Genomic DNA, 25,532 nt, shown 5'->3' with positions numbered 1-25,532 from the left:
TAAATCAAATAACCCTAAAGGGAAAAAAACGTCAAAAAATATGAGCGTAACTTGTAACATGGAAATCGAGTTTTTTTAGTAATTTGAATCAGAAAATCTTAATATTGCACGCAAAGCGGGAAATGCTATGCGAAATTTTAGCACAATTCTCTATGACGTCATCCGACGTTTTGGGCATTTTTTTCAAATATGCGAGTTAGAAGATGCATTGAAATGTTCAAAAGATGATGTAACAAGACATATGAAATAGGGAAAAAAAATACAATGGATTCTACGGTAAGAAATTTGATAGAATGTAATAATATATAAACGAAAAAAAAAACATATATGCTTAATGTGCTTTTAATACCGTTTACAAATAGTACAAAAATATGGTTTGGAAGTGGAATTTTCTAATCAAATTTTAACTTTTTGCTTGTCTAGTCCATTTTGTTACCGTGTGCTAAATGCACAAATTATGTACGTTTTCGTAAAGATGTTTTCGATTCGAATGTAAATATAAATCAATTGTGTATCTTATTCTTTAATTTATGTATTGTTTTCGTAATGTGTTTTTAAAAGTATTTCTCATATAAAAGGAATTTTGAATAAATAATGAAAGACAAAAAAATAATTAGAAAATCGAAATGTCTAGTCTGATTTGTTACCGTGCAATCTTGTAACGTTTTTCCGTGATTTTCAACGTAACGTTTATTTTGTCATTTTAATTTTTTATGCATAAACTACGTTCTTGTAGGCCAAAACAAATTTAACCACCACTGAAAGAATAAGATTAAATAAAGAAAGAAAGGAAAAAAGAAGAAGAGAACAAAAAGCGAGATGCTACATAAAAAACCGTTACAAAAAAAATAAATTATCAAAGACTAAAGCACTAAGTGAAACAAAGAGCGCAATTAAACAAAGACTTTATAATGAAAGAAGAAAACAGCAAAACCTGCAAAAAGATAACAAGAAGGAGAACAGAAGGAATTACATGAATAATTACAGAAAAGGAATACGTGCTGATTTAACAAGTACACCAAAGAGTGACGAGGGAAACCCATTTTCTAACAGAATGGATAAAGCGAGGTAAAAAAATTGAAAATAAAATAGAATGACATACAACAAATTGTTAACAACTAAACAATTGAATCTTCAAAATCTTAAGACTCATTCTTTTACCCGTGTACTGTGGGACTTAGACATCTATTACCGCATTTATTTGAATTGGGATTTATGAAATAAAAATAACTACATGTACCAAATAAATGGATGAAATCTATCTTAAACCAAACTCGAACATTAAAGGGGATCTGACAGTATGCCATTTCTTGAAATAAAATAAAACAATAAAAATAAAGTAACTTTAAATAGTTTTTTGTATAAAAATTTAGTATATCGAAGATAGAAGCATTAACTAGTCCAAATACACATGAATGTGGATTAAGACAAGGGAAGAAATAGCTCCCCTTTTCATAGGAAGAGTTTTGTTATCAATAGACACAAGGATTCCGTTTTGCAGGTTATATATAAGGATAATCCTGATCACATACAAACCGAGCATTCCTTTTTTTGTAACATATTTAAGCGGAAGTCAAACTTACGACAGCGATACAGGCTACATTAATTTAAATCAGACCCCCCCCCCCCCTATGCATTCTATAATTATAAATACAAAAAAAGCTTCGTAAATGTCTCGTAAAAATCATCATGGGTTTATTCAAATGAAATGACCTGTCTTCTTTTTTTTCCAGGTCACTCAAAAAATTGAAACAAGCACTTCCAATAACTCCAAATAAACGAGCGGCTGTACTTTCTGCATACGTTGACTGTAATCGAATTTTAAAATCACCAGGAGTTAAAAAATTTCACGATTCGTTTGAAGAAAGCGTAGAAAAAATGGCGATTCGTAATATACAAGATGTAATTACGTCGGTAAAACACAAGAGAAATGGAGAAGCTAAAGCTGCATTAAATATTCTAACTTCGTCTGTTAGCGGTGAAAATATATCCGATAGAAAGAAAGCAACGAAAAGTTTGGCAAATATATTAGGCGTAAATAGTAGAACTTTACAGAAAGGGAAAAAAATTAGAACCAAAGTCTTGCATTCAGAACACTCGTCATTTCTTTACACGACTCGGAAAACCAGATCCGATGCCCTGACAGAACAAACCAAAAGAATTGTTCATGATTTCTGGCTTCAATCAAATGTCAGCAGACCAACAAATAACAAAAATGACATCAAACGAGTAAGAATTAGCCCCAATGTATATTCCTCTCATTCGTGTTATATTTTAGAAAAAACACAGACCGAAGTATTTCTTCAGTTCAAGAATGAATATCCTGATGAAAAGATTGGACAAAGGGCGTTTGAAAAATGCAAGCCGTATTTTGTAAGAACAGCACAGTTTAAGTTATATACATTTTGTTCAGAGGTTGATATTGATGATAATGGTGTAATCAATTTAAATGAGTCTCTGCATGGCCGAATTCTGCGGTGCTTAGACCACGAATAAAATGTATTTATAAATTATGTTTCTTTTTTTGTCGATCGCCATTATGGAAATTATCCTTTCAATCATTCAAATATTTATCAAACTTCAAACCTTCAACAATTAATATACTTAAACAATAACACGTACATACAAAATCTATAATTTGTAAACTGCAATTTTTATTGACTCACAGTAGACACAAAAGAAAAAAAAACTTAAAAAAGATTTAGATGCAAACGTTGACACAGGCTTCAATAACGTTTTCTCAACGTTCCGTCGATGAACGTTTTCTGACGTTACAAACGTAGCACCAATACTGTGCGCATAGTCATAACGTTTCCGATTTTGGTTTTGTTGTTAGGGATTTTAGTTGTGACGTTATTTAAGTTATGACGTCATATTCGATGTAAACAAAGAAACGCTGTCATCAGGTAACGTTTTTTTAATAACAAACATTTTTTTTTAAATGAATTAGTATTAGTTCCTTTCTTAGACTGATAAATATACATTTTATTCAAAGTCTCATGTAAACAAGACGGGAAACGGAAGTAGATTTCTGCGCAGATCCGGAAATTAAAAAACGCGACAAAAAAATTTGAACGATTTTGAGCGAACTCCGAAACAGCGGTTACGTCCTCTTTACTACGCTACGTTGACTTTAACCACTGCCACCAACTCCTAACGCTAGCGTAGGTTTTTTTCAACATTCTTGAAAAAAAATTAAATATGTCCAAATTGTTTTTATTTGTATGGAATTTTATACTATATTAATAATTGAATACAGATTTTAAAGACTACAATATAAGCTAGCAGTAATTTTTAGAAAATGATATTTTAAACTGGAGATATATTTTGGTGTATGTATACTTATTTCACCCTTGTCAAATCCAACATGGATGTTACAGAGACGATACGGAACGTACAATGTCAGCTGTATCCACAGTTGACACTGAAACATGAACAAATTTCCTCGATAGAAAACATTCTCCAGGGAAATAATATTATAGTCAATCTGCCTGTTGGGTTTGGAAAGAGTATAATATTCCATTTGTTGCCCAGTGAGTTTATTAATTCCATCAACTATTTATATTCAACTAATCAAACAAATTATGAAACATCGTGGAAATATATATTTTTGTACACTATAACTTTTATTATAATTCGATCTTGACGGCTCTTTTAAATAGTTGTCCAGTCCTAAATCGGGTTCGGAACACCACCTAACAAAAAGAATCGCTCAGGCCTGAAATCAGTCACTGTCCCTCGGCTCAGACAAGGGCCAAGTCTGCAAGTGATCATTTATAATATATTAAAAAGAAAAACATAACTTAAATGTGGAAACATTCAATGTAGATGAGTTCAAATAATTGTGAGGTCACACGGGCAAGGCTATTTTATCTTCAAAAATACAGATGTGTGCCCTTTTGTAACAAAAATGGGTTTTTACAACAAAATTGAAATGTACCCCTAAATATAAGAAGTATATATATGAAGGGTTGTTCCCAACCTGTTAATTTGTGGTTTAGTTATATAATGGTAGCACTCCACTATTCACCGTAAGAAAATAAAATTAAAATTGAACCACAAAATGTTTTATCATTCTCTATTCCTGGCTTTGTAATACTTTAACCTTAGCTGTTTGTGTTATACATGGGTATCCGGTCGTTCCGGCCCCAAACCGATCCGGCCTCAAGTCAATCCGGCCCAAAGTCGATCCGGCCCACGTCGATCCGGCCCGATAATAAAATAGGAATAAACTATATTCACTATATGGAGGAATTTGTGACAAATTTGAACAGTATATATAAACGAAATCATTAGTCTATAATTGGTTTGTTTATTCAACAATTGTCTGATGATTGTGAACTAAGGTAATGCCACTTGTAATCACTAAATTCAATCAAATCCTGGCCGGGGTTGTATATAATAAATCATAAACATTTATGAATTACAATTAATATATATATCTTTATTTTTATTCCTTATCCTTATAAATTTTTTTTTTGAGGGGCCGTATCGACTTTTAATATGGCCCGGATCGATATGGGGCCGGATCGACCCGAAAGCTTATACATGTGCATATGTATGTAATGAGTATCTTCCAAAGATTTTCAAAAGTTAAAATGGTGAAAAATAATTCCTCTATGTGTATTCATAGCAACATTCTGCATTTATTTACCATGGAATATTGCGAAAAGGGGGTGAAAATGTCACATATACCCCATAAAATTTCAATTTTGAACTGAACTAGAATTACAATGCCTTTGAGCGTTTCCTTTTCAGAAACTCTTGACAGTAATCTACCTTATGACATGATCAAATAAAAAATGGGTCTATTTCGCCTCATTATTTTTCTTAATATACATGTATAATCACAAAGTTTGTTCCCCCCAAAAAATTGAAAAAGAACTTTACAATATATGCTGGACCAATGTTTGGTATGGATATGCAAATACCGACTGACATACAGGAAACAGCCTCTATTACCATGATTACATACATTACATAATCTTCATGTTCATATAAATTAATCCTCAGCTATATATCCAAACAAGAATTTTATTGCATCTTGCTCTCTTATTTCAAAAATCCACAGGTGCCAAAATGGGAAAATACATGTACACACCTAACTGTAAGAGTGCTTCCTGTAACAGGATTTGATAGATATACTGAATAATTGTTTCCATATTTTTGTTTGTATCCAAGTATAACCACATTGGATGCCATACGTGGAGCAGGATTTGCTTACCTTTCCTGGGCACCTTAGATCACCACCAGTTTTTGTTAGGCTGGTGTTCTGTGTAGGTTCTATCTTGTGTTTTTGATATACATGTAACTGTTGTTTGTCAATTTTGCATTTCATGTTTTAGCCATTGTATTTTCAGTTCATTTTTGAATTGTTGGAATTTTATTATCTCTTTGGTATTTTAGCGATTCAGCCAACCTCTCTTACACAAGACCAAGCAATTTTGGGGACATCTTGAAACTAAGCAAATTTTATTTTGAATCATCAATATGATAAATCAAAAATATGGACAACTATTGTGACTACAGCTCACATATTTGATAGGGGCTCTGGGCTACTAAAATGTATGCTTCTGAATAATAATAATAATAATAATAATAATGATTAAGCTCTATAGATTTTTTCCAATGGGGTTAGTTCATGCAAACTGCCAACAGATTCTACATACAAAAAATATTACTTGCAGTTGTATATCTCTGAATGTTTATATTTTTTAAAGAAATATTTGAAGACCTTGGAAGAGTGCAGAATAAGGTATTGGTGGTGTCTCCTCTAAATGCCATTATGGAAGATCAATGTAAAAAATTGAACAAGATTAATGTTAAGGTTGTTCAGCTTAGCCAGAAGTGCCAGATCATTGAGAACAACAAAGACAGCTGTGAAAATGGTATGTATTCATGGTATTATCAATATGTACATGATGAATATATAGCAACCAAACAATATACAAAATGTAGCATAAAACAATAACATCAAGAAGGCAACATATACTTTTTTGCATTTGTTTCTAAACAATACCTGATTCTGAATAAGAAGGAATTATTTTATAATGTTTTCATTATAGCAATTCTGAATGTAAATGTTAAAATAACTTTAATAATTTGAGTTTATTTTCTGTAATAAGTTCAGTATGGGAAAGACCTCTTTATTATAATTGAGGTTTATCTTTTTCTGCCGAAATGAAACATTAACTTGATTAATGACAAATCAACTGTCTGAGAAACTAAGAAAATTTTCACATTTATTACTGTATTATTAAAGAAATATTAAATACTCAAAAGTGAAAAAGATTCTCCTCATATTGGTGCCTTTATCTTCATTTTTAAATGGATATTGGCATTGATGTACATTGAAGGGTTGCGTGATGCATGGGATCGAATCCCTTTGAGGTCAAGCCCTTACTTCTCAAACTGAACAAATTACTTATCTATGTATATAATATAGTCATACAGGAATCACTTAGTGCCAGTATCATTCTGACACACCCTGAGGGACTGTTAGTTGCAGAAAATGGTGTTAAATTGTTACGAGCATTGGAGGGAAAAGTTGGCGCAATTGTCATTGATGAATGTCACAAAATTGATGACTGGTAATTCAGAAGTTTCCATTGTTGAACATTAGATTTTTTTAAAGGCTTTTGTATTTTGTATAATTTCTGAAATTGTTATTGAAAGTTAAAATGTTATTTGTTAGTTATTTTGTAGTTTTATGCACACTATTGCAGTACAGATTACCAGTAGCCATAAAATCACTTTTATCAGAACTCTGATAATTTAACAAAATTAATTTAATTCAATTTCAAGTGGAATACATTATTCTTTTCGATTTATTACTGATTTATAGCCTGGTTGGCATGTTTACACAGAAGAAATTTTAAGGTAACATTATGGACTAAGGGAAATAACTCAATTTGAAATGTCAATTTTTTTTATTTTTTTTATAATAACAAAAAGTTGTTAACTTGAGCCTTTCATAACTTCTCTTTGAACAAGGAAAACAATTTTATTAGTTTTTGGAACGTACTTTGGTTTCTTAAGTGTTTCAGTTGTTGTAATTTCAAAGTTTTGAAATTTAACTTAACTTGGTTTGTTATAGAAATTTCCAATGTTGTTAACAAGAGGTTTTCCAACCACCCTATTTTAATCATATGTATTTGCACAAGGTTTTTTTTTAACAGATATATAACTTGTTACAGTATCTATAGGTACAATACATTAAATCATAAATTTACGTTGAGTACACAATAATTGTTTATTCACTATTTTATACATGTACAAATACTATTAATTCATATTTGAACAAACATCAAAATAAATAGAGTCACAGATAGAAAACCAATATATTCATACATGCACCACATACAAATAATTACAATCACAGATTTTTTTTCTTTCTAATTCATATAATCACTATATCACATTCCATTTCATATGATTGAAGGCAATATTTATTTACATAGTTTCTTAGATGAAGTTAATATACCCTGTTTTAAACATGTAAAACAGATTGTAAAATTCTTTATATTATACCTATTTATACATTTAACATCACAGTCAAGCAATAAATCAACACATTAATGAACATCAATGTAGCAGCATATTCAGTCAAAATGGTATCTCATTAAATTAAATATTATCACTTTAAATCAATAAAGCACCACATTCAACAACAAAAAAACAACACATTCAGTTATAATAAAATAACACTCAATCTATATAGCATCACAATCAATTTAAAAAGCATTATATTCTAATAAAACAGCAGCCCATTCAATCAAAATAGTATCGTTATTAAAAAAAAGTATTACATTCAGTCAATTTAACAACATTGCATTCAATCAAAATACATGTAGCATTAAAATCAATATAACAGCATTGTCTGCAATCAAAATAGCATTACATTCAATCAGAATATATTACATTCAATATAATAGCATTACATTCAATATAATAGCATTACATTCAATCAAATTAACATTACATTGATTCAAATAGCATCACACTCATACAATCAAAATAGCATATTCATTCAAAATAGAATGACACTCTATCAAAATAACATCATACTCAATTAACGCTGAATAACATTGAATCAAAAAAGCATAACACTTAAGTTAGTTAAGAGCATCACATTCAATTAAAATTTATTGACAGCAACCCAACAATTACTTGTCAGATTCATATAAAATTCATGGGCTGAACAATAAATCTCAATACCATCACATTCATTAAATAGTATTGCATTCAAGCTTAATATCATCACATTCAGTAGAATAGTATTACATTCAATTTAAATCACATTCAGTAGAATAGTATTGCATTCGATTAAAATATCACATTCAGTAGAATAGTATTGCATTCAAGCTTAATATCTTCACATTCAGTAGAATAATATTGCATTCAATTAAAATCACATTCAGTAGAATAGTATTACATTCAAGCTAAACCTGCTAAATATCATCACATTCATTAGAATAGTATTGCATTCAATTTAAATCACATTCAGTAGAATAGTATTACATTCAAGCTAAACCTGCTAAATATCATCACATTCATTAGAATAGTATTGCATTCAATTTAAATCACATTCAGTAGAATAGTATTGCATTCAATTCAAATCACATTCAGAAAAATAGTATTCAATTAATTCTAAATACAATCACATTCATTTGACATTTAGATACAAATGTAGTATTAAATTTAATCTAAATAGCATCACATTAAGTTAAAAAGAAGTATCAACAAATCTTAATATCATCACATTCATTAAAATAGAATTACATTCAATCTAAGTACCATTACATTCAGTAAAATTTATATAGCATCACATTCAGTTAAATGGAATCATCAGTACAAAACAGTACCTGTCATCAGCAGTATAAATGCTTTTGATTATAAAATATATACCGGTAATGTAACATAATTTGTGTAACACACACACACACAGGATTGATTTTAAAGTTAGACTGTTCACAGTATTTTCTAAATATACTTATATTACAAACAACATAAAAAAACATAAGTTATTTAGTTTTAGTCTTATTATTCACTTTACCCATTATATAAAACATGTTTTTATTTTTCAGGGGAAGAGAATTCAGAAAAAGTTTTTCAGAATTAGTAGTTCTGAAATCTTTTTTCAACAATGTCCCTATAGCATGTTTAAGTGGAACACTAACAGGAAAACATATAAATGCTTTATCCAAGCAGTTGCTTATAAGCAATTTTAAAGTCATTTCTGTAAGTCCTGAAAAAACTAATTTAAAACTCATGGTATGTGAAAAGGTTAAAGGCACCTCTTATGAAAAAATAGAAAACATTTACAAGAGTCAAATTGACCAGTTACTTGTTGAGAGAAATAATTTTCCTGTAACTTTAATGTTTATGCCAATGGAATACATTGCACATGCTATGAGCTATGCTTATTATGCATTCGGTGGAGTAAGCAAAATTACAGTAAATAATGCTGTTTTTGGTTGCCTATACTCAAATCAAGATACTGAAGTTTTGACTTGTATTATCACAGATCTCCAGAGTGTTCAACCTCGTTTTAGGCTTGTTTTTACAACAACAGTAGTTGGTATGGGTTTTGACCCTCCCTCAGTGACCCAGGTTATCCATTGCAAACCACCAAGAAGTTTAACAAATTACCTTCAGGAAATTGGGAGAGCTGGAAGGAGAGGTCAAATGTCAACTGCAACTTTATACTATACAAATATGGACTTAACAAAAAACCTACCAGGAATTCAAGACGACATTTTATGCTATTGTAGGCATAAGGCCTGTTATCGAGAATGTCTCTTGAAAATATTTGGATACAAAAAATCAAGTAATAGTCCTGAAGGTTGTTTGTGTTGTAGTTTTTGTTCATTACAATGTAGGTGTGAAAACTGTCAGTTGGTAAGAGTAGTTGATGAAATGAACTTGTAAATACATTTTGGTCATGATAAATTTAAGGTGACTAGGGGATATTACATTGATAAATTAGAAGTATAAATCACTTTAACTGTTAAAAATTTTTAAAGAATGTGGCCTGTTTGAAAATCAAATGGTAACTCTAAGAGTACTGTTTATTTGTATTGAAACAATAGGGGTAATAGATGCTTAAAAAAAATTACAAATAAAAAAAAATAGGTGACATTTCTAGAATCATTCCAAACCTGAAATACACATTAAATAGTTTTACTAAATATAGAATATGTTTTTTTTCACATTTGTTTTGAGAATTCATATCTTGGAGGAAAGGGGAGACAATTGGCAAGGGAAATAAGTTATCTACATCTAATTATTACATTTGCATTGTTATCAATGTCTGTGATAACATATAACATTATAAGTCCAATAGTAACAGATAAAAAAATCAATATACAATCCATCAATGTTCTATAAAAGTAAGAAAATAAAAAATCTAGTAATAACTACAATGTTCTACAGTTTAAACAAGACATGAAGGGATAATTGACTACACTCATTGTACAGGGATGTCTGCAGGACATTTTAAATTTATAGTGTATTACTGTAATTCATTACGGTAACTCTGAATAATTTGTAACATTACATGACAAGTATTTACGCCTCTTCATCATGTAAGACTACTTCTTTTTACATATTGCAGGTCATCTTGCACTGAGTTATTACTGAAATTATAAAAACAAATATTTTCATCAACACATTTGTAATGTATATCTCTGTGTTTGTATATGTAAAATGTAATATAAATGATACCAGTATATAATGTAAATGATACTTTTAAATGAATATTCTAAACTGCCATATAAGTGCAGCTCAGTATGACTTACTCCAGTTTTTGTATTTCTCATTGTCTTAACCATTCAATGAAATAACCATATCTTTGAATAATTTAATTTTGGATGTAACGTGTCTTCTGATTGGCTTATGTTAGTTTGTTAGGAGCCCATACACATAATTTAGTCATGTGACCGTGACGTCATCAACGTTTTTTCATTGTTTAAAATGGTTTAAAATGGAATTTAGAATTTATTTATAAAGAAATGACTGTAATATTTTTTCTGTCTATTCAAAATAACATAAAAAATGTGGTTCACACTGTTAAATAACCCGCTACACACGTTATTCAGTGTGCACCACATTTTTTTGTGTTATTTCTTCATAGACAGAAAAAATATTACAGTCATTCCTTAAATAAAAAAGTAACAGCTTGAATTGTTTTTAATGAAAGTTATGTTGAAGATCTAAGTAATCATTAGTAAAAATGTACACTGAAAACAAAATATTAACATTTTTGCAATCAAGATTTAACAAACCATGACTTAGCAATTCCATTATCTCTTCTATAATGACTTCATTACATATCTAGATATTGCATCTGTGATTTTTGTGCAGTTACATTGCATTGACTGTATAGCAACTTGTTTTTGTGGATGACTTGGTGTTTTCATGAAATTTGATAATTGAGTTCAATAAAGAATATAAGTTTGCTCAAATGTTATCTTTTTTGCATCAAATAAATTTTTTTTTTTTATTTGGAACAGTTTTGGTTATTGCAGTAGATAATTTTTTTTTTAAAAACAGGATAGAAATGTTGGACCAACCTCCTCTTCTACCTGTTTCTAAGCCATGTTACTAGTATTATAAAATTTCAAGACATTAAAATTAAAATGAGGGATGTGTCAAAGGGACAACAACCCCACCAAAGAACAGCAGAAGCTCACAAATAATGTACGGTGATTTTATATCATCAATACCATACATTAAGTTGGAATTACCTGGATCAAAGAGGAATATCTGGAATTTCATCATCATCCTCTTCATCATCAGTACCAATGTCTGCATCTTCCTCGTTAACTACAGGTATGTATCCTCTGCCCACCCTACCTAGCATCACATTCAAGTCAATGTCCATTTTGATCCTATCTACATTTGCAGAAGGCTGACATGGTAAATTAGGGAAAGAACATTTTCTATCATTAGTATTTGAAAATGGTCTCATTTTTCTTAAACTTTCACTAACAACTTTGATATCCTCTGTAGATATAATTTTACTGTGTCTTGAAGCTTTTTTTGCAATGTTGTGTTCAGCATCAAAATTCCTGCATATTTGTGAAATAACTGGTGCTGCTGCAGTAACAGCAGAAATAGCTGTTTCAGTTTTATTGGCGCCCAGACCCCTGATCAACTCTTTTTGATTCCTTACGGAATGCTCCTGTACCAAATCGGCCTCGATATTATTGCCTTGTCCACCTCTCAAATTCACCATACTGCCTTCCAACACTCTAAGTTTTTCCAAAGGAGAAAGAAAACAGGTTACCTTAGTAATGTAATCTACACATTCAAATAAGTATTTTGAAAGGCAAGAATGTGCATAAAAAATTGGAATGCACACTTTCAGGTTTGGAATGATTCTAGAAATGTCACCTTCTTTTACAGTGTCCTCCATTTGTAGGTAGTGTAATCCCCTAATTGTTAAATTTGTACTGTAATTAAATAATTCGTCATTGCTTTCTGAAGGTACCCCTGTATGCATAACATCAAATTTATGAAGTATTTCACCTGATAATTCCATCATTTTGTTTTCTTTGGTGAGTCTGCTTGCCTTGCTGATATTTTGTGGATAAGCTGTAGTGTTTTCGATATTAATGTTAAAGAGTTCAAATGCCTGTTCTCGAATAAGCTCCCTTACTATAAGTTTAAAAAATTCGCTGTGGGAATTGAAGTGACCCTTCACCTTGCCATTTACATCAGTCTTCTTCAGTCTGTTTCTCCAAAATGCCAAGGTACCTAACTTGTCTATGGAATCCATTTTGTAAAGTGCTTTAAAAGTTTTCTGTCAAAAAAATTGGAAACATAATTATTCTGAGATTGAGTAGCATTATACTGTTTTCATTGGATATGACAATCACATGATTCAACTGTTATTTTACAAATCTGACGCATTGTTTCTATTTCTTCATATATTGATCCCATGTTACGAATTATATGTATATTATTGATCAATGTAAAAAAAATCTTGCTAAATTTAGATTTGAGACATCATGAGACACTTAACAAACACAGAGGAAGTGCAACATCAGATAAGAAAATTTGCAAGTTTATCATGAGATTTCAAGAATGTTATGTTTAATACAGATGATAATGGTAATGCAACAAACTATGCAGTTATTAAAACAAATTGAATTTTCAATTTCATTTTTAATTTCTTGCATGATACAGTTGAAAAAAATGCAGATCCATATATAAGCATATAAATAAGGCATTGACCTCGTTAAAAGTTCACAACTGATATACATGCCTTAACAAAGTCTTTGTCTATAGATATATATTAGTATGGCGTTCATTATCACTGGACTAGTATATATTTGTTTAGGGGCCAGCTGAAGGACACCTCCGTGTGCGTGAATTTCTCGCTACATTGAAGACCTGTTGGTGACCTTCTGCTGTTGTTTTTTATTTGGTCGGGTTGTTGTCTCTTTGACACATTCCCCATTTCCATTCTCAATTTTATAATAAATATGTTATCATGTTTGAGGACTATGTACCCATGTGTTCATTCAATACTAAAGATATGGAAATTTTATAGAAATTCAACATACTTTTCCACTTGGTACTCTCATATTTTGTAATTCTTACTTGATAGAGAGAGGATTATTATTTTCATGTTGCAATGCTAGGAATATTTAGTCACATGTTAGGATTTTCATGTTGTCATTTGTTTACTTATTATGTGCTATTGTAGACTAGTTATGTTTTATAACATTTTTTATTGCGCTCAACCCTTCCACCGAAACCGAACTCTATAGAAAAGCTGTAATGCTAAGGTATCATTTGTGATTTCAATTGCAACCAATTTAAACAAGAGTAAAACATCCTATATGCAAAAACAGTATTTGATTTTTATCCATAGCTTAGATAGTAAAAATGTTATCATAAAATGATATATGCCTCAGGGAACAGTTAGTATCTCAGGGACTGCTAATGTGCTTTCATCCTTGCAACCATTCAATAATAGTACAAACGTATGACATTCATGGAACCTATTTCTTACAAGAAATTTAATGTTTTAAATTGAACTAAAGATTTTACAAATTTTATGTTTTCATCAGATTTTATTAAGTATTATTTGTTACATCAATAGATATAAACAATTCACCAAAGTTTCATGGACATTGGTGAAAGCCTTTTTGAGTTATTTTCCGAAGTGTTAAAAATCCCCCCTTTTTTATGAATAAAGCTTCTAAAAGACGGGCGTATAAAAATTTAAAAGATCAACAGACAAAATCACAAAAAATAGTACACAGAACATATTAGACAGAAAACATGAAACTTCAATTCTAATGCAACAACGTTTGTAACGTTCATTTTGATTGGATAACGTCACTTATTTACATGGCATCAATTGGCAATTGATGCTATGGGACTGATGTGCATGTGACAGATTTCAGTTCCAAACCATCACTAATTATGGCTGCATTCTATAATTAAAAAGATATTTTATTCATACAAACTTCTAAGTAATCTTGCTTAAGATGCCACAGCTCAATAACAACTGGTCTCAAATGGTCAAGTCTTCCCGATGTTGTTGGAGACATGAGACGTAGTTTTTTTGCGCCTTCAAATCTGACTTTGGTTAGTTGGTCACCAGATGCAATAACTCCAAATTCATCTAACATTTCAACTGTTCCTGAATAAAAATGTAGAAGAACTTTACATATTCGTTTTTGATTATTTTTTTTTTGCAGATAAATCAGGCCATATATAACATCATTTTGTTTTTTTGCTGCCTTTTACTACTGGATATGTGGTGTGTGCTTTTTCATTGCTTTCATTGTTGAAGGCAATACGATGAATTAAATTGTTTACTTTCTGTTCGTGCTTTTTAACATATCCTGAGTGGTGTAAGGAAAATATTTAAAATGTAGGGAATCAAAATAGCATTACATTCAAAATAATAACATTACATTCAATATATTAGCATTACTTTCAATTTATCAGTAATTCATATATTTTCCCTTTGATCTTACTGCCTAATATTTTCGAGTATCAACGTACTGGCTGTATCACTGAAAATATCAGGCAATACATTGTGTGACGTCATAATTACCGTTAAACAGAATAATAGGTAGTTTCGTTTTTGATACTGACTATATCATGTGAAATATCTTAACTCGCCCTAAGGGGCTCGTCTTGATATTCCACAGGATACAGTCAGTATCAAAAACGAAACTACCTATTATTCTGTATATAACAGCATTACATTCAGTCAAAATAATATTACATTAATTCAAATAAACACTAACAGTAATTAAGTGAGTTACAACTGACAACAACAAACCATGGGATTCCTGAAATGTTTTTTGCAGTAGTTTCTCATAAGAATCCATGATATCAAGAATATCTTCATATTTGGCCTCATTTTTGTGTTGGATCGGTAACTGGAACACTTGGCTTTTTTGGGACATTCCAGCACTATAGCCATGGTTTATGTGTACTGGTACTACTGTTGACATCCATTTAAATTGATCCAATGTACTCAAAATTCTTGCAATCTGAAAGTAAATAGCTTTCTCCTCAACTTTTCCACACAACTAAAAACTTCAACATTAATTCTTGAATAAAATATATTAGATAAGAACAGTTTACAAGATAAACAAGAAATTCATTATACTTTTAATACCATCTATTTACTAGTCAATGAAGAATTAATAACTTATATCAAATGATAATGTCAGTCAGTCAATACTTTGTGGTATACAATGATGGAACCAAAATTTCCAAACAAAATTTCATATTTTCAAAATTTGTAAGAAATCCTGTTTTAGTAAAACAAAGCTTTACCAAATTTTAATAAGTCATTTTCTCGGAGTTGATAAACATAATTACAAAGACTCCCTTAGACCACACTCAAAATGCAAATGAACAGGTTTTTTTTTAATGTTTATATTCTCAAAGTCATAATGAACCTGCTTCCTAGATTGTTAAACAGTTTTCTGTTTCACAAGTTGCGAAGCTATAAGCAAAGCTGAGCTGTTTTCGTGCAATATTCAAGCATAATCTATAATTACATAGAATTCAACCTTTTGGAAATTTGTAAAGGTAATATTTAGCTCTTTATATTAAATATAAAATATATAGGAAATTTTAAGAGAATGATTTGTCATAATATTCCAAAAGGTTAATTTCTATTAGTAACTGTTAAATGTTATATAAAGTAGCATTGTACTTATTCTGGTCTCCCGTTGGGGTCGATCCAACTTACACTAACATGTGTATTCACCTGATAAAGACTCTGTTTGTACAATTTTCATGTTAGTGCTAAAGCTTGGAAAGGCAACATATAAATGCAGTGGAAATGTTAAGCAGCAATTGTAAGCTAGTTGAGTTTAACTATTTCTATAAAACTGACCAAACTACTGTAAATTCAGATATTCATGGTGTTATTAAAACTTAAATTAAAAATTGAAACATCATTCCAGTTTTGAATATAATATCCTTTGGCATCCACATTTAAGAAATACAGAAATAAATTTTCAATTAAGGTAAGTAACTTAAAACTCTGAATTTACATATATTTTGTAAGTGCAATTAAGCTGAAAAGAAGGATAAAGACAAAAAGCCACCACCATTAATGTAAGCATGTTAGATGTTAGTTGAAAACTGATATACATCTAAGCATTTTTTATAAGCAGAAAAGCATGCATGTGTTTATATACTTACCATTTCAAACTGCTTATCTCCACAATGAGATAAAAGAAATCATCGAACAAAGTTGTGTATAAATAAAATCAAAAAGGTTTTTTTCCTTTCTAAAATTAAAGTAGGATAAAATTTACAAAACAATTTCAACATTATTTATCAATTACTTTATATTCATCTACTTAAATTATTACCAATATTGAATATGAATATTTCATGTTGTCAATTTCTGCTTCTGTTAGTTTTAAAACATCTCTATTAACTTCAGGAACTAAAGGGGTTCTGTTGTCCATGTCTACAGATGATAACCTGCTAGTTAAGGCATTCGAGGCAAATAAATGCAAATCTGTATTTCCTTTATCTATTGATACACATCGACTTTTAATGTAGATGTCCAGATTATCACCAGTAATTTTTAGCAGTGGCTTTTCCTTCAAATAATCACACAGAGCTTTATGGCTGATTTCTCCTGCTTCTTTTATCAATCTCTGCTTACTGGTTGGTGACAATGTAACACCTACTCTATTCAATCTAGTAATAAGCTATGAAACAAAACAAAATGTGCATCTTTCATTGAAATGATATATAAGTGCTAAAAGTAATAAATTAATCAAACACATTTTGGACAGAAGACACTATTATCAAACCTTCTATGAATAAAAAAATTATTATCTATTAACATGATTAATGAATTGTTAAATTTATATTTCTACAACTATAATTATTAACATGATTAACGTGTGCCTCAAAATACATTTCAGACCAATGTATAAATAGTTCTGTAATTTACTATTACTTGTTATCAATCATTACATTTGATACTAAGAATTCAGACTTTTTCAGTTGCATGTATTACAGTAAATATAAAATTTATCTATAAATTTTTCAAAATAAAAAATTAACTGAGTATCTGAACATTTTTTTTTTTGAATACCATATCTTCTGCTCGTCCCCTTATACAAATTGCTGTCATCATTCTTTGGAATGCACTCATTTCCGCATTTCTTGCAAACATAAGAATGCTGTATACTATAGCCAATGATCCAGTTATTCTGCTTTTTTGCCCTTGTAGATGTTTTTCATCAAATGCAGACAGCATTATTTCCAATAGAAATGGTGTCCTAAATTAATCAGTAGTTAAAACATGAACATGATTATATTGATAATTGAATACAATATTGAGCATTGTTAATTTAAACGTATGATTTATATATTCTAAAAACTTCAAGAAACACAAATTGTGTCTTATTGAAATCAATAAAGTTATCTCCCCTTGGTGATGGAAGTTTTTTTCTGAAAAAAAAAATCAATTATTTAATACAGCACTGTAAAGAAGATTGGAATTTTTAAAATGTATGCTGAATGATACTTGGAAAAATGTTTTAAACAAAAAAATTTTTTTAACAGGAATGCTCAGAGCAGGATACCTGCTATATTATTAGTTACACAGTGTTCAATTGTCCCAGTACGATTATTTATCGGGTCAATAAAATTCATATCAGGTGAAGGGAAGCCAAACCTATCAACAAAATATATGTTACATATTTAACCTAAATCTGTATAAAATTCAAAATTTTAGGCCTATAAAGCAACTCAATTGTTTTTATTAGGTCAATGGTGTAAGGGAGATAATTCCAATTGAAGTAAAAAAAAATTCTACAGAAATTTATTAGGGCAATATCAGCCATTCAAATTGTGAGAAGTTACTCTAAATCAGGATAATGTAATTTATATTGTTACCTGTTTTTCATTTCTTCTATAATGGAATCACACAATTTACTTGAATCTTCTGATAAATGCTCCATTTTTTTCCTGGTTAGTAGCAGACTTTGTTCTCCCATTCTTTTAGTGCTTACATTTTTAACTTCCTGATTTATCAATGATCTTGCTCTTTGCATTATAAATACATCACTTACTCTTATGTCATCTAAAATTCAATCATTGCAAATATAAAAGCATTCAAATTTTTGTCCAATTTACAAATTATTTCACTTAATGTACTTCTTTTTGTGTTACCAGTTTTATTTCATTTATTATGAGAAAGTCAACAGGGAATAAATATTATGCAGGCAGTTGTATTTTGTAAATGTAATCTTGACATAATATTTGAGGTACAACATTATATAAATAACACATAGCGGAGAGGGTGATAGAGCAGATTGTTACCTTGAGAAAACATTGTCAATCGCGGTGAAGCCAAGGTATTAGAAAAATAACAAAAGTGAGGCAAGATTTTTTTAATTTTTTTTTATTTTGCCAGTTTAATACTAAAATCTTAGCTAAAACACAGAACTTAAGCATTGTATTTAATTACTTGATGTAATTCAGTTCATTGTCCTTAAATTATTGATTTTGATTGGTCCAGACAAGAGGGTGACATTAAAAAAAAATGTTACCCGCTCAGCCATGTGATACAGTAAATTAACACCCTCGTGTAAGCCAATCAAAATATGGCATTTTAACATGAAGTATAATAATAACATTTCTTATGTTGACAAAAAAAATATTAAAAACAAATCCTGTAAATGTAAGATGTTCTAAATTCATATGCTATCCACTAGGTTAAGAGTCAAAATACCTGGTTCTGTCTGGTTTTTGTCATTTGTTCTGATGTTTTCAACAAAAGAGTCCAATACACTTTCTTGAAATAGTTCCCTACAAGAGGGGGGTTTGGGCCTGCTGTAGGCATGTTCTTCTATTTCACTAGTTAAATACAATCAAAATAAAGTTCATATAAAATGTTATCAAGAATTGATTTTTTATTTAATACCCTTTAAAGCTATTTTCCTAATGCATGTAGTTCAAAGGTTTGGCTTTCTTTTTTGATAACTGTTTCTTTGAGAATAATCAATAAATTTAAAATTTCAATCAAAAGATAGTTGGGGCTAAAGCTATATAATGCCATAGGATGCTTGAGCAAAATTTATACAAACATATTAGCAAACACACAAGCAAACCAAACCAAACCTTTAAACTACATACTTTAGGAAAATAGCTCTAATACAAGATGTATTGGTTATGGTGCTGTTTGTCTTTATTGAACATTTAAATTATTAACATCCCCTTTTTAAACAAATCATGCTAGATGAGATAATTTAATTTCATATTTTGTAACTATTGATTATAAACTCATAAGATTGGCAGTATCAAATGGAAAAGGTAACTTACTCATTTGCACTAACACTAGCAGTTGATCTTCTGATATTTGGTGTCTTGCTATAACCATGTTCTCTGTTGATTTATAAGTAGATTTTATTTATGTTGCTGTCACACTTGGAAATAACAATCAACAACAAAAAAAGCAGAAGAATTTTAAGCATATGTTTAACTTTCAATCAGTAAGTATAGCATATCAACACATTTATAGTTATATTTACAGCATTTTTAAGACACATTAAGTAGACAGTCTTCACGCTTAACTTTTGAGTCCACAAGCCCGAAATTAATTTTTTGGAACATTATAGTTGGAATATGTTGGCTTGTAGAGAAGAAATTCACAAGGTCGAAAACAATTTTACAAGCCATGGTCGTAGGATTTGTGATTAAGCGTGAAGACTGAAGAAGCGTGAAGAAGTAAATTAGATTTCATAAATGATATAAATAATTTGCAGTGAACATGGTTGTTCATGTATAAAAAGCATTAATTTTGTTTAAAAAATTCAAGCAGTATCAAAATATAATTTTATAAATATATCTAATTTTATATAAGCATAAGAGATCATAATCGGTTAAACGCATCTCTTTTTTTCTCTCGATTATTCAAAACTTCCAAGAAAATTTGCTTGTAAATTTATGAAACTTACTTGCTTAACCCTACAGTCTTTTTAACCTTGGTATTTCCATGATGTAGTACAATACTTGCATCTAAACTGAAATATACATATTTTTGCAAATTTCCCTATAAATTTCCCTATTTCCTCATCTGCACAGTATCGTCTCTCCTAGACAATCCGGTAACTTAGTAAAATTGCTGGTTGCTCCTTTTTTTATAGACTTATATATATATATTATATATGTCATGATATCTCAGACACATGAGTTTGAATCCTAGCCAGATTTTTCTTTTTTAATTGTTAAACATAATTTTTTGAAAAAGAAAAAACAGTTCCTCTGCAAGCTAAAATATCTGGCAGTCTCTTCTCAATAAATAAATGTATTTACATGCTATTGCAAGGTTGTTGTAAATTCCAGCTGTATTTATATTGAATAATTGTCTGTGGCTATTTCCATTTCCTAATGCAATATTAAATTTTAAGAGAAACACTATATAACAGTTTGATTAGCCTAGTCGTTTCTGTAATATTTTTGTGTAAATTGACAAAATATTTTGTACATGTACTTTTTGGATTCCTTTCTTTTTAGGAATACGTAAGACAAAAAGTCTACAAAAAAACTTACTGACTAAATATCAAAGTATCATCAGGGACTGGTACTTCATCTGTTACTGATGTTGATGTGAATCTGAAAAAAAATAAGTCTTTCTAAACTACAAATTTAAAAAAAAAACTTGTTCTTCTGTCATACTCAGTATAAATACAAGTAAAAGTGTCTCTTAAATAATTAATTCCAATTTATTGTATCCATAATCCAATATTCATTCTTAATAAAAGTACAGAATAAATGTTTCATCTTGAAGAATTTTGGACTTTATTCCTTTTTTTTTTACATACATAAATAGAGGTAACTAGTCTGTTTTCTGGTGTTTATTTTTCTCATGGGTAATCTTGAAAACATAATATATATATATAAAAAATAAGATGTGGTATGATTGCCAATGAGGTAACTATCCTTAAGAGACCAACATGACACAGACCTCTTCTTTTATATGTATTCAATTATATTTCATACGTTAACAAGAATGTGTTCATAGAACACCCATTCAGCACTCACAGTATCATTTTTGATGTTCACCGGACAGAGGCGGATTTAGGGGGGGGGGGGGGGGTTTGATTGCTTTTATATGGAATCACTGAAGCGTGGATGCAGTGGGCCCCTCTTAGGTCAGTCAGTGGGCCCCCACTTATGAAAATTGCTGGATCCACCACTGCTGGAACATGAAATTGTGGTCAAAACTGTAATTTGGCTTTAACAATAGAAAGATCATATTATAGGGAACATGTGTACTAAGTTTCAACTTGATTGGACTTCAACTTCATTTAAAACTACTGCAACTTGTTATTGAAACTCAAAGAGGGACAGACAGAATAACAGATGAAGGAAATAATCCACAGACACAAATGTAATGCTCCTAGGTGGGGCATCAAATCTACAACAATTATATAGCTTATTCAAAATAGAATATATTAATTCATATTCTAAATCTATATCTATTTTTTTACCCCAAATCCTGGCATATTTCTGGAGAAAAATTGGCCATTCTCTTCTTCTGTGTTTTTTGAGACAAAAAAGAGGAAAAACAATGTTTGCTAGATGAAATAAAATCAAATAAACGAGAAAATGAGGAAAAACAATTTCTACAAACTGAGGCTTCATTTTGATATAATTCATCAATCAAATCAAAACTATCTGAACCAAAAACTAATTTTAATTTAGAACTAAAGTCATAATCGGAACATTTCTTTCCATTGAAATTAAATTTAACAGAAATTCCAGAACTAAGGCAAAAACAGCAATCAAATGGGTTTTCTTTTGTTGGTGTGGTATCTGGCACATGATCTTTATTTTCCATTTCTAAAAGAGATGACAAATTGTATAGTTTTGATAATTAGAATTATCTGATCATCTTAATATCAATATTGAGTGATGAAAATGGTCTCCTAACAATTGGAAATAATCAACATGATCGATCAAAATTATATTTGTTCTCATTAAAATGTTAAAATGTTTAGGCTTGTTAAAATAAAACTGAAAAAGATTATTACTTTAAAATATACAAAATACTAAGAATTTAGTCCCTGTCCTGAACCAATACTTCAGGAATTATTATACAAAAAATAAGCAAGCATAAAAAAACGATTTGTAAATTTACTATTATTCTAATATTTAGGCTAAATATAAAATTCAATCTTTCAAGTTTTTCCAAGTTAAGATATTTTTTGTAAACTGTGTAACACCAGTCATTAATTACTATACATTTACCTGATCCTATATATAAATTTGCTTTCTGACACCTAAGTGAACCACTGAGATCTTTTGTTTCTGTTTCTAAAATGCAAATGAAATAATGCAGCTAAATACAGCTTTTTTTTTTTTTTATTAAATTAAGTTTAAATCTTTGGTGAACATTATTTATTGTTGTTCAAGTATTCCCTTTTTTCATACTCCTACCATTTTTTCCTCTAAATTCATCCACAACCATAATAGAAAATATGGAGGAGGGTGTAGTCCTATAACATATGACCTCAGGGGCATTATTTACTATTTCTATTTATTTTTCTGATTTTTTTTTCACTATCAAAGTGCCACCCATTAGACAAAAAATAAAAAATGAAAATATCAACATGAAAACATTAAATAGTGAATTATATAATGCAAAGGAATATATTATAGGACTAGAGGTGAAATAACATGTATTAAGGCTTATTGATTCATAAATTATTGACATCATGTTGACTTAGTCAAGAAGAAAGATGTGAAAATTAATAAGATCGGATCATTTAAGCTTTCTGTTTTTAATTTCCTCCATTTTGTTTATATAAATAATGTTATCAAAAGAAATAATAAAAAATATATAACCTAATTTTTGGCAACCTGATTCATCATGTTCATGGTGATTTGTTTTGTTCAAGAAAGCACAAATTAAATAATGCAGCTAAGGCAGCAACCATTTTATTTTCTGGGGGGCTATGGTTTTTTTTGTTTGTTTCCAGGTTTTGGTGAAAAAAATAATTTGTTTTGGACCCTGAGTAAAAAAAATTGTTTGTTTCACCCTCAGCTGCCACTATATGTAATGCTAAAATTGAAAGAAAAATTTGTCTTCGGTTCGTCGCTAAAAAAATAGATTGTTCTTCGCCAAAGGCGAAAAAAAAAGTTTGCACAGAAAAAAAACCATAGCCCCCTCCAGAAAATCAAATGGTTGCTGCCTAAATACAGCTTTAGGGTAGGCTATTTTTGAGCATAAAAAGAAGAGAGGGTACATAGGGAGTTTAGGAAATACACACCTTATTATATGGCATTATGTATGTAGGACTCTAAAGTGCAATGGTACTCTAAAGTGCGATAGTCACGCTAAAGTGCGATGGTCTACGCTAAAGTACGATGGTGTCTCACGCTAAAGTACGATGGTTGTTTGTTTGCTAAAGTGCGATGGTATCGCTAAAGTGCGATGGAGCAAAAGCGAAAGTTTCAAGATCACTAATGTTAAAAAACAAGTCTTTTTGCAAAATCTAGTTTGCTATGATATACCATATAATTATGCGATAGGATTTTACTTTACCGGTAGTCTTATGTGACTGTTTCTAAATTTAGGTGACTGACCTAGTAATAATTGCTAAAAAGGATATTAAGGTGTCGCAAAATACTACATTTCCTTTAAATGAATTTTTAACAATTCGGGGGTATTGGATTGATTGTTGGTTGCTTAACATCCAGTGGCAAATATTTCATGAATGTTCAGGACGAGGGTCGTATTGGATAATTGATATAACAGCCTATTAATGTAAAAAAACATCCCATAAAAGTTGTCAGTTGCAAATACTAAATTCGGTAATTGTCAGAATAAATAAAATTTATTGTACAAGCTTTAATTTAAATGCGAGAGAAAGGGGTTGTTGTTCGAGCTTTCCCCTTTTTCGTAGCAAGTATTTATACATGTTATATTTTACAACAATGTACACACTGATGTTTAAATGGACAATTTATGATTTTCGCTTGAAAACGTGTACCTTTATTTAACCAACGTGTATACTCTTCAATAAAATCGACAATACTTTAACGTAAACATTAATACTAGTATGCATCTGTTCGCTGCCATTATTCATTTCATCTTCCTGCATGTTCATTTTTGGTTTGTACGTCTATACTTTCGCGGACCATCGCACTTTAGCGTATGGAGGCATCGGACTTTAGCGTAGACCATCGCACTTTAGCGTGACCATCGTACTTTAGCGTCCCCATCGCACTTTAGAGTCCTACATGTATACATGTAGAAATAATTTCAGCTACAGTTTTAGATAGATGATGATTTCGTTGCAGCAAATGGATTCTCAATATTTTTTGTATTTGTTTATTTATTATAATAAATTTGATTGACAAAATAAATTTAAAGCGATCATATGTGTCTCAAGTATTGGTAGCTGTTTTTTCCTATTTAACTATATGCCTTGTATATCAATAATAAACATATTCTCTTGTTCTGACAGTGCACATTGTCGTAGTGCAAAAGTAAATATTGAAATAATGTTCACTCTTTACATAGTCATAGAACTGGCAAAATCAGCAGCAATTTCACTTCTTTAAATTTAAAATGCCGGTGCCGTCAAAATAGTTATTTTTATAGCAATAGGCATAATAGCATTCGATTTGTGCTTTGTGTTTCCTTTACCATTATCTCAATCTTAGAAGCTGGGTTGGTGTATGCAGCAGACGATTGTTTACGTTATTGAATCCCGGAAGAAGTCCTCTATTAAAGAGACCCGAGAGATGCGAAGTGCTGGTGGCAGTGATGATAGTTTAGCGAAGCAACGTCACCACTGTTTCGGAGTTTGGATTTTGAGTTCATTACTACAATGAAAAATTCGGGAAATTTTCCCGATTTTTTTTTTTTATGATTTTTTTATTGAATTTTCTACTGTAATAGGGGACAACGTCCCCATAATATGAGGCAGGCATTACCTGTGAATGGGGACGAAGTCTGTATTATTTTTTTATAATTCAAACATGTTGATAAAAAAACGGAAATA

The 25,532-nt window shown here is 30.2% G+C and overlaps 4 protein-coding genes across 4 annotated transcripts in view; 2 read left to right on the top strand and 2 right to left on the bottom strand.

Moving 5' to 3' along the window:
• LOC139493966 (epidermal growth factor-like protein) overlaps positions 1-25,532 on the bottom strand; it is a 41,531-nt gene that overhangs the window by 7,602 nt on the left and 8,397 nt on the right. The window lies entirely within an intron of this gene.
• Positions 128-2,513, top strand: LOC139495106 (uncharacterized). Its single transcript, XM_071283261.1, has 3 exons — positions 128-276; positions 737-1,068; positions 1,734-2,513. Exons 1-3 carry the CDS (start codon positions 265-267, stop codon positions 2,494-2,496), a joined length of 1,107 nt encoding a protein of 368 aa, XP_071139362.1. The 5' UTR covers positions 128-264; the 3' UTR covers positions 2,497-2,513.
• Positions 3,092-6,722, top strand: LOC139495114 (uncharacterized). Its single transcript, XM_071283270.1, has 3 exons — positions 3,092-3,533; positions 5,721-5,888; positions 6,446-6,722. Exons 1-3 carry the CDS (start codon positions 3,335-3,337, stop codon positions 6,592-6,594), a joined length of 516 nt encoding a protein of 171 aa, XP_071139371.1. The 5' UTR covers positions 3,092-3,334; the 3' UTR covers positions 6,595-6,722.
• On the bottom strand, positions 7,922-25,334 carry LOC139495097 (uncharacterized). The gene is made up of 14 exons (XM_071283249.1): positions 25,175-25,334; positions 22,771-22,836; positions 22,011-22,362; positions 21,070-21,132; positions 20,475-20,540; positions 19,840-19,902; positions 19,250-19,374; positions 18,412-18,598; positions 17,606-17,792; positions 16,866-17,213; positions 15,311-15,524; positions 14,484-14,659; positions 11,748-12,805; positions 7,922-10,637 (listed from the first exon to the last, which is right to left on the bottom strand). The coding sequence occupies exons 3-13, from the start codon at positions 22,358-22,360 to the stop codon at positions 11,753-11,755; spliced, it is 2,832 nt and encodes a 943-aa protein (XP_071139350.1). The 5' UTR covers positions 22,361-22,362; positions 22,771-22,836; positions 25,175-25,334; the 3' UTR covers positions 7,922-10,637; positions 11,748-11,752.

Source organism: Mytilus edulis, chromosome 11, assembly GCF_963676685.1.
Source record: "Mytilus edulis chromosome 11, xbMytEdul2.2, whole genome shotgun sequence".
Lineage (NCBI taxonomy): Eukaryota > Metazoa > Mollusca > Bivalvia > Mytilida > Mytilidae > Mytilus > Mytilus edulis.
Note: the sequence above shows the minus strand (reverse complement) of the source record. Positions and strands in the feature narration are given on the sequence as shown.